Here is a 20,609-nt window from a genome sequence, read left to right as displayed (position 1 = left end):
TACCCATCATGACAGAAGTAGCGTTCTGCTGACAGAAACCGTCTGTACAAGTTTGTATTTATGTTGAAATTAGTGTAGAATCTTTATTTTTTATTTGTTTTAGTCATCAGATTATGGCCATGCTGGGGCACCACCTCGATAGAATTATTTGAACAAATTGACTCTAGTACTTATATTTTAAGTCTGGCGCTTATTCTGTCAGTCTCTTTTGCTGACATAAGTTACAAGGCCATAAACAAACCAACACCAGTTGTCAATCAGTAGGTGAACAACACAAACGCAAAGACATACACAACATGTGAATATATGACAGGTTTCCACACAGTTTCCATCTACCAAATTTACTCACAAGGCATTGGTCAACCCAGAGCTATAGTAGAAGACACCTGCGCAAGATGCCATGCAGCAGGACTGAACCTGAAGCCATGTGGTTACAAAGTGAGCTTCTTAACCACACAGCTGTCCTTATACCTTTGTGTTATTTTTATATAATTTGGTTCTAACTAAATTTCACTATTTTATATTTGCTTTTTCTCATCTTTTTCACAGGGGTCGTTTGAAAAAGGGCCGATTTTTTGTTTTCCATAGTGGTGATGAACATGTCATACACTTGGTGCCATCACTCTCTTCACAAGAACATATTTTTGTCTCCGAGGAGGAACCAATTAAGGCTGAGGGAGCTTACCTTCAGGTAAGAACTCAACACAGGTTCAGTCCACTTCAGTTTTCTTTAGTGAACACATAATCACTCTACTGCACAGTAAATTCCTTTGTAGTACAGTAAAAGGTAGTAAGAGTTAGTGAACACATGTGTGTTATATAGACATGTCCAGGAAATCTACATTCTGCTGTCTTCAATCAGATTCAGATAATTCAATCTTCAGAATTGAGACAGAATTAGTAGAGCAAATGTCTTTTTGTAAAGATCCACTTTTAGCTATTTTTTTTTACATTTACCACTGACCCACCATGTATATATTACATCACATTTCACACATAAAAATATTTCAACACATCTCCACCCACCTCATTCATACCACTAGCAACGCTGACTCACTAGAAGTAGTTGATAGCTTTAGTTATTTAGGAGAAGTAATTAGCAAAGTAAATGGTTGCTCTGAAAGTATAGCAATCAAGATAAGAACAGTTTGGAGAAAGTTCAGGGAGCTACTACCACTACTGACAGCAAAAGTCTTTTCCTTTAAATTGAAAGGCAGACTGTATGATGCCTGTGTTAGAACTGCAATGCTGCATGGTTGTGAGACATGAAACCCAGAAGATTGGCAAAGGAAGGTTAACCTGATCCAGGAATCAAATTCACTACCTCATGATTATGAATCTAGTGCTATAAACAGTGAGCCATGCACTTTTACTCTTAGATAAGATCTGATTGATAGAGTTGGAAAGCCTTTAATTATAGATCAGGATAATAAAGGCTGATCAGTGCTTAACCAGCTCAGAAAGAAATATTTCTTAAAAGGTGATGATGACAACAATGACACTGTCTAATGATTGTGGAAATAATTTTGTAGTAATTATTTATTTTATTTTTCCAGATTTATTGTCCACAAAATCTTATTGAGAAAATGGAAGAAGAAGTGGAGATATTTGAACATTTAGATGAGGTAATTTACAACTTTACACACAACTTATCAGTTACAAAAACTTTTCCTTGTTGCTTAGTTTATAGCAAGGAAGGACTACGAAATGTAGTCAATGCAGAGCTTGAGGTAGTCAACATAATATAGGCGATGAGAGAAGAGATTAATGAGTCTCTTTTGAATTCAAGTGGATGTAGAATAAGATTAGGTAACTTCTAGGAGCAGCGATAACAGTAGTAATGACAGACAGGGCAGAGTGAGGGACATCTGTAGATCAGGAGTTGGAGTGTGTTGGTGAGCAATTCCACACCAATCAAATAGGTGGCTTTTTAAAATATTTTTGATGTAGTCTGGGGCAGTGATTCTCAAGTACCCTCATGCACCAAAATATAGTAAAATCCCAGGCTTTTTTTACTGAAGAAATACACAAAATAGAGTTTGTATCCCTACAATCTTTCTTCGGTGCCAAGGTGATGGACAAGTTAAATTTAAAGCCATCTTGATATTATTAAACAAGGCAGTTTGCCTGACTCTCAGATTCCTCTTAGGTTCCCCCTCCACTCCCTTAAAGAACACTAGTCTAGAAATATTTGCATGTTTAGTAACAGTAGCACCATTCCTGATACTCCTGATAGAAAGCAGCATTCTGTTCTGGGTGTCTCTTGAATTTTATCAAAGGTTAGTGACATTTGGGAGCTGAAGAGGAAGGCTAATTTTTGTGATGGTATCTTTACTATGTTAAAAGTGTCAGATTGCCAGAAGAGATCACCATTTGGTCCCTCTCTTAAAAAACTAGTTTACTCCAATTCAATAAATAATCACCATAATCATGTATAATTTTCATATACTTACCATTGAATCATAAGTCACACTAAGATAGAGAACTGGACAAAATGCTTTCATCATCATTATCAACATTTAATGTCTATTTTCCATGCTAGCATGGGTTGGATGGCTTGACAGGAACTGAAAAGGCTGAGGGCTGTACCAGGTTCCATAGTCTATTTGGATTGGTTTTATGGCTAGATACCCTTCCTAATGCCAACCATTTTACAGAATGGTGCTTTATACATGGCACCATCACCAGTATTTTGGTGATATAATTTGTGGTATTTAATTTTGTTCATTTACATACAATGTCCAAATCTTGATGAGACTGACTGCATTTTGTCCTTTCAATGTTGTTAAAATAAAGTACCAGTCTAGTCTTCCTTTTCATTCTTTTGATAAAATAACCCCATCCACAAATTTCTGGCCTTGTGCCAAAATGTGAAACCATTGTAGTTATTATAAGTGGTGTTAGTATTGTTGTTAGTGTCAAAGAACAAAATCAGTTGAGTGTTGGGCTAAATTTTTGCCAATATTTAGTTTTTATATCTTAATTCACCAAACTATCAAGTTATTGGCATCAGATCTTCAGCAAATATTGAGACAGACTGCAGTCACATCTATAATCTCACTATTTTGATAAAATTTTTATTTTAATATGAAAACTTTAATAAAGGCAAGTGTAAGGGATGTTAGTATTTAAAAAAAAGGGGTTAAGCAAGACTTCATCACAGAATTATAAAGTACTAGGTCGTTACCCATTGCTATACTGCCAATAAAAATATTTGTTAATCATGCATGTACCTTCATAAATTTTTCAAAATGAAAGTCTTTTTTTAAAAATCTGTGTTGTCTATATGTTAAAAGACACAGAAACACACAAACAATCAAAAATAATAACTATATATATATATAATGTATATAGCTTTTCTGTATACATATAGCCTTTCTGAAGTGTGCTGCATTGTGTTGACAGACTTGCACTTAAAATTCCCACATTTTAAATCAAAATTTGTTACTGTGGTGATAACACTACCCATCTATCTAGCTATCTTTCACATGCTCTCTTGCTGTATTTCTCCCTCAACAACTTTTTCCTCCCCTTCTTCTAAAAATGTGACATATATTTTGATTCCTCCTTTTCTTTCCCTCCTAATAGATGTTGTGACAGACAGAGATCCATTTCTCTCAATCTGACACCACTACATTTTAGAAACTGCTGTATTTACACAAGTATAATACTATCTTGAAAATAATGCAACCACATTTTTGTACCTAAAAATCAGTAATACATGCATTTTATCCTCTCCCTTTTTTTTACACAATGCACCCCAACATCCTCCTAATTTTTACTCCAATGTTTTGTATTAGATTTCATGCATTATTATACACAAATAAATTTAATACAATCTAATGGTAGACAATTAGTAACAGTAGACTTAATTAAGAATTAGATCAAATGACAATATTTATAAGAATAGAAAGCAATGATATATAACTTTTGCCTCTCAATATGACCATCCTTCTAAGCAATGTGAATGTAGAGAATGATGGTGGTGGTGGTGGGCAGAACTTCGATTCTAAATTTTTTTTTCTCTCTCTGTCTCTCCATTAGGGTATGCCAGAACTTCCAATGGTATTTCAGTTTAAGAACCCCGACATTTTTATCACCATAACAGACTGCATTGAAACAGTGAAGGAAGATGGAGATGAAAAAGAACCAGAACAACAGCAACAACAGAAAGAAGAAGACAAACCCAACAATGAAATGTCAAGACAAACAGAAGATTGTTAGAGAATTAAGTTGGTTGATGCAAGAAACACTATTTATGTTATCGTTAAATAGATACAATGTTTGTATAATGTTCTAGATGAAATGAGTTTGCCAATTTAGACATATGTATAGTGTCTGAAAACTTTTTTTTACAGTTGGACACCTATCCTTCCTACTGCAGACCAATTGACCTCCATAAGTGACGGGGCCTGCTGTTGTCAACCAGGTAAACTAAAGCAAGTAGAGTTATGTACCTTCGTCTAGTTACTGGTACAATGTTAATTCTAGCTCATTCATTATTCCATGACTAAATTATTCCCTTGTGTATAAGATATTGGAGTATCAATCCATAGCTGCAAATCCATATAAACATTCAGGTCTCTGAAGCAGAGCCCTTTGACTTTATACATGTCAATTCATCAAACTGTGAAGTTAATGGCATCAAGTCAAGGAATATTAAATTGTTCTGTTTAAAGCTAAACATGTCTTCTTCAAAGTCCAATTGACACAAGATGGGTTTCATACAGCATTAACATCATTTCTTTTAAACTCTTTCATCAGTTTTGTGCAATTGCACTGCCTTATATCAAGATCATAACATAGCATTTGTCATTCTACAAACTAATGACTTTTCTGTCATGATATTGCTGCATTGCAAGAGTTTGCAGAGGACACATACACATTAGTCATTCTTCTTCAACCACAATATTCATGTGTTAGTTATTGTCAACTCCAAATAGACCAACCACAATTTCATACTGCAGGTTTTAGATCACTACATAAAGAAGTTGGTGACTTTTGTATCATATTTGGTATTTACTACACACAAGCAGCAAGCTAATGTTTTCTGGTCAAATGAAATTCACAGATATTGATATTTCAGAAACAACATGAAAAGGCCATGAGTGCATAACTCATCTCTTTGAAACATATATACATACTAAGTAATAACTGACATAAAAGGTACCATCTGCCTCTCAAAATGTGTAGTAATTTATCATTGTCAATCCTTCTAGAGATGAGATTAAATATGACATCTTTATATGACACAGATTTATACAATAACTAGTTAGAGATGAGTATTTTTTCAATCTGATATTCAATCAATAGTACTAGGTCTTTAATCCTTGAGCATATTTCTAACAAAGTACTGTGTGCTTCAAATAATACTGAAAATAATTAAGATTTGAATGGACTTAGAAATATAATTTGTTTTCTATCCATATTATTTCTAAAGTTTGAATTAAATGAAGCCATGTGATGCAAAATGTTACAAACAGAAGTTACACAGGATACCTCACTGTATGAAGGATGGTTAAATTCAATATTCAATATAAATTCAAAAAAAATTCTGTATAATATATTGTTTACAGTTACAGAGTAGTGACCAACCTTAATAAAATAAACACCATAATGTTGTTATTTAATAATGGTATTTACTTTACTAAGGTGGAGCACTCCTCTGATGCAACTATAAACAATATATTATACAGAATTTTTTAAACTAAAGTCTATCACATTGGCAAAAGACATACATTTTAAAATGTGTGTATATTGATATTGCTGTGCTTACTTGAGTTTGTTGAGGCACTCCTACAATATTTTAGGTGCAGGTATGACTATGTGGTTAAGAAGTTTGTTTGCTAACCACATGGTTCAGACTCACTGCAAGACACCTTCCACAGGTGTCTGGTGAGCTACTCACAAAGCTTTGTGAATGAGTTTGTTAGATAGAAACTGAAAGCTGCAAATGATTGTTTGTACTCTACAAACGTTGCTACAAACAGTATTGTCACTTCTGTCAACAAATCCGCTTTCTTCATACATCCAGGTTAACAGCCAGCTACAAAACAGTGCCTTATTAATACAAATGTAAAACAAATTGTCACTATATTATTTCTCACTGACAATGCTTTTGTTCCTAAAATGCATGACATAAAATATATTCTTTCTTTTTACATCACAACCTGTTAACAATAGTATTTCCAACAGCCCAATTATTGGTTCTGACAAAGGGAATGACAAAGGAATCAGTTACTGAACACAGCAAATGTTGCAAGGGAAACTCCACCATCTCTTTTTTTTTGTCTTCTGCTTTCTTGGCAATGTTTACTGAAAGATTTTTGTTAATTTTACATTCACTGTTCTATGTTGGCATGGGTTAGATATATTATTGAAGCAGTTTTACAAACAGATGCTTTGCTGTTTATCAAGTAGGAGATCCCTTATCTTTTACATCTTTGAAGCTGCAAAACTCGTGGATTATTTGTTGACAGGGGAAAGGACATCATCACCACTTATAGAACAGCAATATTCATAGAATGCAGGGGTAAACACACACACACACACGATCAGTATTTAGGCTTCCACGCGTTCAGTTATATTTTAAAAGATCCATACGTGAGTAAAGGAGTATTCCAGGTTTCTTGCTATAGTTTCGTTCCAGTATTTTGAACACAGAGCACAAATGAGAAACAAGTGTGGAGATATATTTTTATATACTTCATTAATAATATACCATAATAGATCATCTAAGGAAATATCTTATAAACAGATCATATCAAGTCATCAGTCATTGCATGTCAAATATAAATAACTTCGGGGCATGGTATCAACAAATATAACTGCATATATATAAATAAATAAATAAATATATATATATATATATGCACACACACTTGTATTTTAAACCCTGTCAGTCAGCAGCTAGTCATCTGAGGGCTCATCAACAGAGGGAATGTGCTGTGTTATTGGGTATGAGTGTTGATGGGACAGCTACCATTTGTCAAGATGAAGCAATCATCATATATAAATATATATATAAGGGCTTCTTTCAGTTTCCATCAACGAAATTCACTTGTGAGGCATGGTCAGTCTGAAATTACAATAGAAGATACTTACCAAAGGTGATGCACAACAGGACTGAACCTGAAACCATGTGGTTGGGAAGCAAACTTTTAACCACAGATGGAGGAAATTATAGAGGACCAAACTACTGGATCAGATTACAAAGGTCATGGAGAGAGCTATTGCACAATTGCCCCATGAAAAAGGTAGACCCAGATGATATGCATCTTTATTCATGCTCAAAAGTATCATGGATGCAAACTTCTTAGTGAAACAACTGCAAAGTACTTGACTAAGTGTAATCCACTATTCCTGACATTCGTCAACTTGAAGAAGGCATATGACAGGGCACTGTGTTCAATAATTTGGAAGTCTGTAAGGAAACTAGGCACTCTAAAAAAAAACTAGGATACAAATGGCTTGTACAAAGATGCAATGAGTAAGTGAGTACACAATTTCAGTGACGAATTTAGTGAGACAAGAGAAATCCATCAAGGGCATAATCCCCAATCCTCTTCTATTCATCATACTGGTCATCACGGTGGAGTTTATAACTGGCTGTACATGGGAACCCCTATATAGTAATCTAGTTCTCAAAGTTGGATCTATAGGGGAATTAGAGAGGAAATTCCAGGCATTGACACTAAACCTAGAATTGAGATGCCTTAAGGTGAACTTTGCAAAGACAAAGGTTTCAGTAATTAAGAAAGAAGACCCTGATACCTTCGTAATAACGGCCTTTCGCAATATGCAAGAAAAGAAGTAGAATAAACTACATATGCTGTACCCATTGAAAGTTATGGACACACAGAAGGTGTAGTGGAATCACAGGTAAACTAACATAGAATGTGAGCTTTGTACGTTGATAGATGAACTGAGGCAGAACATATGAGCACACTGAAAATAGATTCTCTTGAGTGTTCAGATGGCATAGATGTATTTAGCAAGGTAGGTAGTGGTTCTCACAGTATAACAGGTTAGACAAAGTTCAGGGAGCTACTGTCTCTGCCAGCAACAAAGGTCTTCTTGCTCAAAGGGTAGATTGTACACGTGTTATAAGTGAAATGCTGCATTGTAATAAGACATAGGCTTCAGAGGAAGAGGACTTGAGAAGACTGGAAAGAAATCAAATGAGCAAATGTAAGTGTGCATGAATGACAGTACAAATGTGCTGAGAGAAAAACCGGGTGGAAGAGGTATCATTTGCAGTGTGTGGCATGGATGAGGGCAGCTGTATAAAGAAGTGCCAATCACTTAATATGTGTGGAATTTGTGGAGGAGGGAGACCACATAGGATAAAGTGGTGAAGGCTGATCTCAGGACCTTGAACCACAAGGAGGAGGTGACAAAGGACCAAGATGACTGGCAATATATGATTCTCGAAAGCTGCTCTCCTCAGTGAAACTAAGTTCTGGAAGTGTGTCCAAAGCAATCAGGAGTCAGATGTAATAAGATTTGACAGTGCTGGTATGGACATGGTATGTAATGTGTATGGACAGAATGTCTGTATATGAGGTGCCAAGCATCCCAAACAAACAGAACCTGTGGAAGACATGGAAAGAAGCAGAGAAGGTTGATCCCAAAAGGTTCGACTTTATGAAGGATGTCCTCTATCTTGGTTTCAGTCATTAGACTGCAACCATGCTGGGGCACCACCTTGAAGAATTGTTAGTCAAATGAATTGACCCCAGTACTTATTTTTTTGAAGCCTGGTACTTATTCTGTCATACTCTTTTGCTGAACCAAGTTATGAGGATGTAAACACACCAACACTGGTGGATGACAAAACACAGACACACACACATATATATATATATATATATATATATATATATATATATAATTAACAAAGATGTACAGGTGTCAATTCACACCTGTACATCTTAGTTACTTATTTATAATCTGCTGACCTAACTTGGAATCTGCACTTCGGAAATACCATAGAAAGTACCTTGCTAAAGTAGAAGATACTTAACCAAGGTGCCACGCAGTAGAACTGAACCCAGAACCATGTGGTTAGGAAGCAAACTTTTTACCACATGGCCATGCCTGCATATATATGACAAAGGACAGCAACAAATGGTGGAGCGGAACTGGAGAAGACCTGCCCAACATATCCAAACATAAAATGACGGTGGTGGTGATGATGAAGGTTGGGATGTATTTTGGTCTCTCCTAACTAGTATGTTCATACTGTCACCTTGCCACCAACCATCTTCGTTACATTCTCCTTTTCATTACTCCCTTCTCAGTTTCTACTTCTCTTGACATCCATTATTCTGCCTTAGCAAATTCTGAGTCAAACACACATCGGAGGTATCTGATATTTACACAAAATCTCCCTTACCCTTGTAGTTTCCATTCAATTACCTTACCCCAACATCTCTATCACGTGGCTATATATATAACTCTCTCTCCTCTACCACTTTCTTGCACCTATTACTCTCTTCCGCTTTTTCCACTTAGTTGTATGTGAAAGAGAGGAACAAACAGAAAGAAAGTTTTCCATAGCTTTGCTGAGGGTAACACAATCTCCTTGGTGCTGGTGAATAATCAGTGACAATGTGGAGGAACAAAGCAATTTCCCTTGTGCTTGTGCCATGATAAAATACACCCAGTATGCTCCTGTGAAGTGGCTGGCAAGAGGAATCATAGCAATTATGCAAAATGTAATATACAAATAAGACATGGTTCCTAGCCAGTCTAAGAAGGCAGTAACTCCAAATAAATGAGAACAGACTCTGGCCTTAAGAAACTGTCCGTCTCTTGTTGACATGAAGAAACTGATATTTTACATGCATGCATACATCATACATGTGTATAAAGATTTACCATCCAAAAATAAATCCTCTGAACAACAAAAAAGAAAACAGAAAAGAAACACTGAGGAAAAGATACCAGCAAAAAATATGTAGGAAAATATCTTAGTTAAATAAAAGACTGTAAGGTGTGGCCAAACTATTTAAGCAGCAAGATTTCTTCTGCTATAAACTGAGTTGTAATAAGATGTGGACTGAAATACTGGTAGGATTTGAGATGATCATGTCAATATAATCTAGTAAATAGAATGTTAACTGGGAAATAGACTGGAAGGTAAATTGGTGTTGTCAGCGCCAATTTCCTTACTAGTAGCTCAGATTTGATCAGAACACAGCAGATAAAATTATAACCAAATGTTGAGCTAATGAAAGGGAGCCTATACCTGGTTGGAATTCGTGTAGTCATACATATCAAAAATAAAAGATGGCATAGTGATGAGTGGAACACCTTTGATAGTAGGTTTGCTAGAACTGGACTAGCAAGAGAGCTAAACCACTTCTCCACCATCAACACAACCACACCTAGAGTACCAATTCAGAAATAGGTCAGTTGATACAGCAGTTGATGGGTTGAAAGAACTGTCACTGTTTTGATAATGTGAGAAATGGTTGACTGATGTGATTGTGTTGGATTATTAGTCAAATTAACCAACTATGGCTCTCACTATTGAATTATTCAAGCATGTCTCTAACTACTGACTCGGCCAGCTGTAACTCCTTATTGAGTCAATCAACCATGGCTCTCAAATTTACAAAATAAATGCTTCGAAAATTCTTGAGTCATTTAAAATAATACTTAAAGACTTCAACCATTTAACAAGCTTTAATTACAGAATTTTAGTCATAATTCATGCAAAAATTATCAAATGTTTTCATTATAATTCCAGGTTAACAAAGCTGTAAACATAAGAGAGTCTCTGTACACTTCAAGGCTTCACCAATTCCAGCCAAACACATTTATATATGGGTGTGTATCTGAGAGGAGGTTTGTGTATGTTGGCCATATCTGCTGTGGGATAAATATATGTGAATGCATATTGTGTGTCTGTAGGAGTGCATGTTGTGAGCATGAGCGGCTGTAAAAGGACAAAGTTCAATGCCACTATGTAACCATATCAGCACCAGCTTCTCCTGTTGGATCACTCAGCACCAAATCTTCCAGCATCTCTTGAAGACTGATCTTTGGCAACCCTTCATCCTCAATATCATCCAAGTCCACAGGTGTTTTGGTTTTGTCTACAAATAAAGAAACAAATATCATTAACACAACAGTATGTTCTTGACACACTTCTCCAGCATCAAAGTTCTTCTGAAGAAGGATGGTTGTAAAATGCTGGACTGAACAAGAAGGTTGGAGAAAGTGGGGTTCAAACAACTATATTTACATTATTTACAAGACACCTGATGAAGGCTGGAGGGTATATCAGCTGAAACATTGTGTTAATAACAAACAAGATGAGGACAAACACCCGTCAAATGTAAATAATGTACATAAATGCTCATCTCTTAAATATAGAACAACTATATTTGTTTTATTATATATCATTTGTCCAAGAACACAACACAAAACTGCATTTCCCAAAATGAGAATGCCTTCATGAGGTTACCTGCCCTTCTGGAAAGAGCAACCAAATCTCCTCCAAATTATATTCTACCATCTTAGAAAAAAGAAATACACACTAAAAGATGGCCAGAATCCAGATCTGAACACTTTTGATCAGAACTGACATGGGGCAATTACATCAATCCTAGTGCTCAATTCTGGTGGGGAGGGGCTAGTTTATTACATCAATTCCAATACTCAATTGGTACTTATCTTATCAATCCTGAAAGGATGAAAGACAAAGTCAACCTCAGCAGAATTTGAACTCAGGAAGTAAAACCAGAAGAAATGCCAGTAATGCATTTTGCCCAGCATACGAACAATTCAGTCAGCTCACATTATTATTATATAATAACAACAACAACAATAATTCCTTTCTACTAAAGAAAGGAGGCCTGAAATTTGTGGGGAGGGGACTAATCGATTACATTGACCCCAGTGTTTCACTAGTATTTAAATTATCAACCCTGAAAGGATGAAAGGCAAAGTTGACCACAGCGAAATTTGAACTCAGAATGTAGTGATGGGTGAAATATCGCTACCCAGTGTGTTAACAATTCAGCCAGCTCGCTGCCTAAATAATAATAATAATAATAATGGTTTCAACTTTTGCCACAAGGGCAGCAATTTTGGGGGAGGGGATGAGTCAATTACATCGACCCCAGTGTTCAACTGGTCTTATTTTATCGACCCCAAAAGGATGAAAGGCAAAGTTGACCATAGAATTTTTAGTTACCCTTGAATATGTTCACATTTTGTCTGTAACCATCATCTTCTTCCAAATCTTCCAGAAATTCAGTATATGCACTGCAAAAAAATTTTTTTTAATGATTATTAGAAAAGAAAACAATAAAAATTGAAAATAAATTGATATTTAAAAGGAAAAAATGTAAAAATATGAAATTGGATTCTGTAAGGTAACCAATAATGGGGGAGGGTCAGTCTGATTAGAAATTGTTTTCGTTGTATAAGATTGTATTGTGTCCTTAAACAAAACTTATAACTCTTCATAAAGCAGTCTACCTAGCTGAGAAGGGGTACAAGTTACCCCCACTTTTATGTTTGAAAATGAAAATCAACGATACGTATTAAGCAGTCATCCGACTAGAAAAAAAAAATCACTTGCACGAAAAATTCATTCACCAATATCTAACCAATTACAAACACACAAATTGAACAAAAAAACATAAATGAATTTACTAAATGCAAATACCAGCATAACTATAGAAAAAGTAAAATGACTGAGCACATGGGTTACTAGACTACAGTATATATGATGGGCATTAATATTCATCCTAATATGGTAACAACAATACTTTATACTATCAAATCACTTTAACCATTTTGGTATCAGAAAATTTAACCCTTTAGCATTCAAATTACTCTGTCAAATATAATGCTTATATATTCACATCATCTTAACCCTTTAGCATTTAAACCAGTCATATCTGGCCAAGATATTCTACGTGTTTTAGTTCTAACGGCCAGAGCCTGCTTCTTGCACCTACCCTACAATGTCATTCTAAAAATAAACAGTCACATTATTGAAATCTCAAAGTTACAAGATTATGCATGAATAATTCAAAACAATGTGCATAAATAAGCATTACATTTGATAGAGCAATCAATGCTAAATGGTTAAATTAATCATACATTATTTCATAGGTTTGAGGTTTTGAGGATTTGATTGTTTATTTGTAAAATGAGACTGTGAGGTAGGTGTGAAAGGCTAGATCTGTCCAGTTTTAGCATAAAAAAGGTAGAATATTTGGGTCAGATATGGCTGATTTAAATGCTAAAGGGTTAAAAAAAAAAACTGTCTCTCCTATTTCAAATACACACATATTCACATCAGACGTGTGCATTGTCATACTTGTTATCGTCAACATATTTTAAGCCACCATAGAGTAATCAAGAAGAAGACAAAGAAGCTTGCCACCACTGTCATTATTGTTTGACAACTATTTTCCATGCTAGCATGGGTTGAATGGGTTGACAGGATCTGGCAAGCCACAAGGCCACGTCCGGCTCCAATATCAGCTTTGGCTACAGTTTCTATGGCTGGATGTCATTCTTAAGGCCAACCACTTTAAAGAGCTGGATACTTTTTTCCTGCCACCAGGACTGGTGAGGTTGCAGGTTACTTGCATGACAGGAAAACAAGAAGAGGAAAAGGGAAAAATTCCCACAACTAAATGAGGGGGTATTTGAGAGAGGGGGGTGGATTTATGATGGATGTTCAAAGGCTAAAGTAAGATAGAGCAAGAGGAACATACAACTCGGTATAAAAGAGACATGGCTAACCCTATAATAGGGGTGGGTAGGAATAGTTGAGAAAGGAGATAAAGGAAAGCAGCAATGGAGTGTGAGAGCAAACTCTCAAGATACGAGTTGAACACAAGAGAGGATAAGGACATTGGATCATGTGGGGGGGGGGTTGCTTTCATAGATGGTGAAAGATGGAGTAACAGATGGTGAAAGAAGAGAGTGATGAACAAGTGTGGAAGTATGGTTAAGGAAAATACAAGTATAAAGAGGTACAAGGTGAGAGGAGAATAGGTCACAAATAGTGGAATGATGTGCAATGTATAGGGAGCAGTGGAGAGGGAGATATGCCTCGCTTGCAACATGATAGAATCTTGCATACAAGGTGTGTGGATCTCTCTCAAACCTACAACTAGCTATCTCTGTGCCACAGTTAACAGCACTGCTACAATTTATATTCTATCAAAAGCTGATAAAAATAATTGTTTAATGCCAGCTTTCTATTGTCTATAAAACAATAAATGGAAAAACAAAACATATTTTAATATTTGTTTAATGAGTGATAAGAAAGTTTAGACAATGTCATTAGAAGCCACACAAACCGTATTAGTTTTTATTTTGAAATTTACAGACTGAGTATTAAATAGTTTCAAAAGGAAGCAATGAAGCTGCAATCATCAATTCGTATTCGAGTTGTAAGCATTATACTGGGTTGGCAGGAAAGTAATTTCATTTTTTTTTAATGACTTTTATCAATGTCATGATTTTTCCTTTTGTCATTTGATAGCTGTTACTTTTAGCTTACTTTAGAAGCAAATCGCACATGATTTTGTTTACAGCTATTAGTTCAGTGTCAATTTTAACACGGAGTGCAAAAACGAACATTTACACCATATTTTGCTTTTTTTATTTCCATAAAGGCAAAAAAACTGCTGAGGCTCACAAAGGGACATTTGAAGTTTATGGTGTTGATTGATTAACAGAAACCACATGTCAAAAATGGTTTTAAAAATTCCAATCTGGAGATTTTTTTACTCAAAGATGGCCAACATTCTGGTCAACTTACTGAAGTTGATGACTGAATCAAAACCATAATTGAATCTGGTTGTCATGTGTGAGAGATTGCAGAGAGGTTAAATGTATCACACACAACAATTGAAAATCACTTCAAATGTTTTGGACTCGAAAAGAATCTCGATATTTGGGTTTCACATAAACTGAAAGAGATTCACTTTACAAAATGGATCAATATTTGTGATATGCATCTCAAGCACAATGAAATTGACCTTTTTTTGAAACGAATCATCACTGGTGATGAAAAATGGATTGTCTACAATAACATCAATCAAAAACGATCATGGTCCAAGCATAACGGACCAGCACAAACCACATCAAATGCTGAATTGCATAATAAAAAAGGTCATGCTGTCAATTTGGTGGGATTACAAAGGGGTTGAAAAACCAAACAATCAATTCAAATGTTTGTTTCTTCCAGTTTCATTAATTGTTGACAGTAATCAAAGAAAAATAGTTAGCATTGGCAAATTGTAAAGGAATTGTGTTCCACCATGACAATGCTAGACCACACACGCCTTTGCTAACTTGTGAAAAATTATTGGAGCTTGGTTGGGAAGTGATGTCACATCCACCACATAGCCCTGACCTTGCACCATCAGATTACCATTTATTTCGAAGTTTGCAAAATTCTTTGAATGGTAAAACTTTCAATAATGATGATGAGCTGAAATTGCACTTGCTTCAGTTTTTGGCTAAGGACCAGAAGTTTTATGAGCTTAGAATCATAAAGTTGCCAGAAAAATGGCAAAAGGTCATCAAACAAATTGGATTGAATGGGTTGATTAAAGTTCATTCTTTGTATGAAAAAAATGACTTTTACCTCACACTAAAAAACCGAAATTACTTTCTTGCCAACCCAATATTTTGTCTCCTCCCACTGCCTTCCCTATTTTGAAGAGAGAAAACATTTTTCTGCATATGATAAAGAATGAAAAAAGAAGAAAAACTTACATTCCATCACTTGAAGAATCAACAAGATCAGGGAGAACGTGTTTCAGTTTCCAGTTTCGCTGACGATTTCTCTTTGTGCGATTATACAACTTCTTCACCAAAACCTACCAAAAAGAAACATTGAACAAAACACATTCATGTCATAATTAATAAATATATAAACTTGAGACATAAAACCTCACAGCTATAACACAGGGAGAACATGACGGTGTAGTGCTCATGCTATATTAATGTACATTAGTGCAGTAAATTATTTGAAGTAGCTACAGGAACAATATTTGTGAGAGTAAGGCATTGGATAAACTGATCACAGAACTTTGTTTACTCCAGTTTCCTGACTGACAAAACATAGGCTCCACTTGCATGATCCGCCTTGAATTAGTTTGTGAAAGAAAAGGTTTTCAGTTGCAAAAACAATTACTCCAATAAAAGTGTCATAAACCAGTTCAAAGAAAGCTTTTATTCAAACTTTATTTCTGCTCGTTGACTAATCCGTTAATCACTGCTGTCCAATGATTAAGATGCATTGTTTTATATTAAATAAAGCCAGTAACCATCTATCAACATCATTTGACACTATGCCAAACCCTCGTACTCGATACAAAATAAGTTATCTATATTTTTATCTATTATTTACTATTGTAGAAAGGAATTAATGATAGAATATCATAATTCATAACAAAAACATTAAAAAATGACTGGTTAAAAATCAAGAACAAAAACTAAACCATATTCCACTCTAATTTCCACTTTAAAGTCTTCATTTTTTTCTGATTTGTTTTGTTACTATTTTACATCCATATTTCCAGCAGCAAAATAGTTTACAAAATGGTTTTGTGGAAGCAATTGTGAATTAACCCTTTAGCATTCCAAATGTTCAGGCAAATGTAATGCTTTCTCATTTGCAATGTTTTTTAATTAATCATGTATTATCTCATAGCTTTGAAATTTTGTTGGTGTGATTGTATATTTTTAGAATGGCATTGACGGGTGTGTATGATAGGCTAGATCTGACTGGTTTAAATGTTAAAGGGTAATCTGTTGCAAACGAAAAACCCACCTAAAGAAATATAGATATGTAGCCTACACAATGACAGCAGCAACAACAAAGTATGGACACATGATTTAACATTTGAAGTTAACATTCACTAGCTCTGGATGTTAACCTCAAAGCTATAATGTCTATTTAACAAATCATCATTTTATGGTGTAAAAGACAAAAATAAACTGTCCCTTACCACATCGGGTACCCTGTCTTTTTTCATGTTCTCAAAATCTGAGTTATTCACATTAGAATTTACCAAATGAAATCTGAATAGGAAATAAAAATGGAAAAATCATCATCATACAAAAAATTTTTAACATGATCCAATTAACCTTTTCATTACCAACCCACCCAAAACCACTCAAAAATTTCTTTGGCTTTACAAGCTTCCAATATAGGAATATTGTGTGTGTGTAATTTGATTTTATAAATATATTTTTTCTAATTCACCTCATTTTTAATTTTTATTTACTTGTAATTTTAATTCACCTGTAAAAGTGACAAATTTGGATTAATTTGACTTGTGAATCATTCTATATATTTCTGTACATTTACATATGTCAGTGTGTTTTTCTAGTTTTTTTCAACAATAAATTCCACTACTGCATTCTATTTTTACCTTTATGCTATACCTGTCTTTATGTATATTTAAGTTCAACAGATTGAAAATAAACCAATAATTTTCACAATTCTATTTTTAAATTCTGTTGTATACTCAATTGAATATTAGCTAATAACTCATTTTCTATGATTAGACAAAATTTAAATAATTTTAAATTTCATTGAATTTACCTCTATTTACGTGTAACTTGATTTGCTTTAAGACAAACTATGCAATAGATTTGGTTAAGAACCTTTTGCTAAATTATGTTCCAAAAATCACAAATATGTCAATAAATAAAAAAGTCAGCCTAAATTCACAATCATACTAGAACTTAATTGTAACAGGTAAGGGAGTATATTTTGGTGAGAAATATAGTAATGAAAGAATTAATCATTATTTTTAGGTTAAACCTATATTGTTGTCTTCTCTAATATATTCCACACCAAAACAACCAGGGATGGCAAGAAGAATCACAAAAGTTTTAGGGTAGTAGAGATGGTCTGTGTTAGTACAAAATTCATTCAGTTGTAGAAACAATAATTTTGATATTATTGTAAGAAGGAAATCTGTTTGAAGCAAAATGCTATGATATCTTTAAATAAAAATGCAGTTACAAGAAATTTTTGTAAACAAATATACAAACTAGTGTATATTGTAGTACTGTTCCCAGCAAAGTACAAAACATAATTACTTCAACATATATTACTTTTAGAGATTATATTTCATCTTCTCAGATAATATTAGTCTTCTTCATGTGCCATTTGTGAAACCTAATTTCCTCAGAACCAATCTCTTAAATAAAATTCCAACATAGAAGTTGGTAACATTGACAATATCTAGTTTTAAAAAACTGCAGCCAAGACAAACATGCAAAGTAAGATTAAGAAAACAGGAATAATATTTGTACAAACCCTAACACAGTATCCCCAGGGTGAAGAGTATGTCCAAGATGAGTCTTACAGTAGTACTGCTGGCCATTAACACCAAGATCATTAGTACGAGCGACCCACACTTCTGAGAGAACATGCTGGAAAGAAATTTTCAATTGAGTGTGTTTTGAGTCATCACATAAGACTAATTCAATATGTCAATTTCTGAGAAATTAAACTTTCTTTACCACGTTCTGTTGAAATACACTGCCTTTTTGTATCAATTAATTTTGAAAATGACAAAGAAATTAGTAAAATAAGTATCGTTATTAACCCTTTAGCATTCAGATTACTCTGTCAAATGTAATGTTTACTTAACTGTTTTGAATTAATCATGCATTATCTTGTAGCTTCAAGATTTTGATGATGTGACTATTTTTATTTTAGGATAGCTGTGAGAGGCTGGAACTGGCCAGTTTGAATGTAAAACAGATAGAACATTTAGGTCAGATATGACCAACTTAAATACTGGTGTTTGAAACCCAAATTAGTATCGAATTTTGATTTTTGATAAGAGGTTCTAATTTACATCACTTTAAAACAGGATGTTTGTATCATAGAAGCAGAAGAAATCTCAGGCATTCATCATCATCATCATCATCATCATTTAATGTCCACTTTCCATGCTGGCAGGAGCTGGCTAGGCAGAAGACTGCACCATGCTTCAGTCTGTTTTGGCATGGTTTTTATGGCTGAATCCTATTTCTAACACCAACCACACTGCATTCTGGTATAAAAAGGGTTAGCAGTGCCAATGGGAAATATTTTGGTCTGTTAACTTCAATTTATTAGCTTAAATTTTGATAACTCACTTTGGTTCAAATGGTTTGACAAATCATTAAAAGTGCCGGATACAAGTTTAGATATAAATTCACTCCTCATTTATTACATGTAGGGTTTTAACAAACATGTTGCATATACAGAAATGATTAAATATGTAATCATACGGACAATAAAAAAGGAGATACAGAAAATTCAACCAGTAAACAATGGCACCAAGTTTAAATGAATATAACTGAAATAAATCAATAAACACATTTTAAATAGATTCACAATAAACTAATTCCCTCTGAGTGTCAGTAATCCAGAACTCTTCACTCATTCAACCACAACACATTTATGCTGAAACCACATCACACCTGCTTTACAGGGAGAGAGCTTCTACATGGTCATTTGACTTGCTAGAAATAACAGCCAAATCTACTCTCAAATCATACTTCAGTCCCCCATCTACCAAACAAAATCCATCGGGTAACATCACCATCGTTTAACGTCTGCCTTCCATGCTGGCAGGAATGGGACAAACGCATACAGTACATTGTGGGGGCAGGGAAGAAAACAGGATGGTCATGGCCAAAACCTCTCTGATCACAGATCTGCTGAATGAGGTCTGATTCAAGTTAAACAACATGAGCTGTTTTACTTCAACAATAGACTTACTTTCTTTGAAGCAGGAGACACATGGGGTATCTCATGAAATGGAATTGGGTCAATTTCCATTACCATGTATTCAGTGAGTTGCTTTGGGGTACTCAGACTCTGAAAGGGTTCTCTCCAGTAAACCTGTCCACTGATTTCTGCAACTGGAAATGGAAGGAAACAAGTAAGTACAGCAGACATTATTACAATACCTCTTCTTAATAAGCATCTTTTAATAACAACAACAATCTTTCTCCCAATACAACAGCAATATCATAGATATTTCGCTCATTATCATATAGCAATAGAGGAGATAAGTGAAATCTGGATATCAAAACAAAATGTACAGATGTCCACACTACTACTGTGGACACAATGGTGAAACCACTTTAGTGAAGAAGGTATTAGATTCTTTATACAAAATGTCAAGATGAAATTCTTGTAGAGGAAGGAAGAGGAGTCATTATGACATTACCATACTGATCCGAAGTACAGTTATTTAAAAGATGTTGTAATATCTAGACATCACCATCCTCATACAAGTATTTTAATTACATTAACATGCCAACAGAAAATAATATTATGGTATGCTACAATTCTGGAATGCGGTTACTACCATTAAAAAAGTATTGCTATGCTAAAGCTAAAACACATGACAATGTCATAATACAGACACAGAGACATATTAAAATCATAGCATAAACTTATAGAAGTATTTAACAGGTGGAAGGACAAAATGGGAAAATAGTGATCAGGTTTTTAAAAAGCAGGCTGTAGTAGAATAGGGTGCTAACAAGGAGATTTACCTCAAATCTAACAAATGGAACGAAGTACTAGTCTCAGTGTG

General features: G+C 34.6%; 2 protein-coding genes across 3 annotated transcripts in view; one reads left to right on the top strand and one right to left on the bottom strand.

Annotated features, from left to right (window-relative positions):
• Positions 1-4,684, top strand: part of LOC106869825 (suppressor of fused homolog) — a 55,850-nt gene extending 51,166 nt beyond the window's left edge. The window contains exons 8-10 of one of the 2 annotated variants that reach the window (XM_089342359.1): positions 550-691; positions 1,557-1,625; positions 4,045-4,684. In XM_089342359.1, the coding sequence (XP_089198485.1) occupies positions 550-691; positions 1,557-1,625; positions 4,045-4,224 (391 nt within the window). In that variant the 3' untranslated portion in view covers positions 4,225-4,684. The remainder of the gene's footprint in view (positions 1-549; positions 692-1,556; positions 1,626-4,044) is intronic. The other variant, XM_089342360.1, reaches the window with a different exon arrangement.
• A 5,993-nt stretch (positions 4,685-10,677) lies between these two features.
• The window catches only part of LOC106869830 (60S ribosomal export protein NMD3), a 33,707-nt gene continuing 23,775 nt past the window's right edge, over positions 10,678-20,609 (bottom strand). The window contains exons 10-15 of the mRNA XM_014915724.3: positions 19,784-19,926; positions 18,326-18,441; positions 17,004-17,076; positions 15,766-15,869; positions 12,209-12,279; positions 10,678-11,105 (exon numbers count right to left, since the gene is read on the bottom strand). Coding sequence (XP_014771210.1) covers positions 10,972-11,105; positions 12,209-12,279; positions 15,766-15,869; positions 17,004-17,076; positions 18,326-18,441; positions 19,784-19,926 — 641 coding nt within the window. The 3' untranslated portion in view covers positions 10,678-10,971. The remainder of the gene's footprint in view (positions 11,106-12,208; positions 12,280-15,765; positions 15,870-17,003; positions 17,077-18,325; positions 18,442-19,783; positions 19,927-20,609) is intronic.

This window comes from Octopus bimaculoides, chromosome 25 (genome assembly GCF_046866305.1).
Source record: "Octopus bimaculoides isolate indiv1 chromosome 25, ASM4686630v1, whole genome shotgun sequence".
Taxonomy (NCBI): domain Eukaryota; kingdom Metazoa; phylum Mollusca; class Cephalopoda; order Octopoda; family Octopodidae; genus Octopus; species Octopus bimaculoides.
Note: the sequence above shows the minus strand (reverse complement) of the source record. Positions and strands in the feature narration are given on the sequence as shown.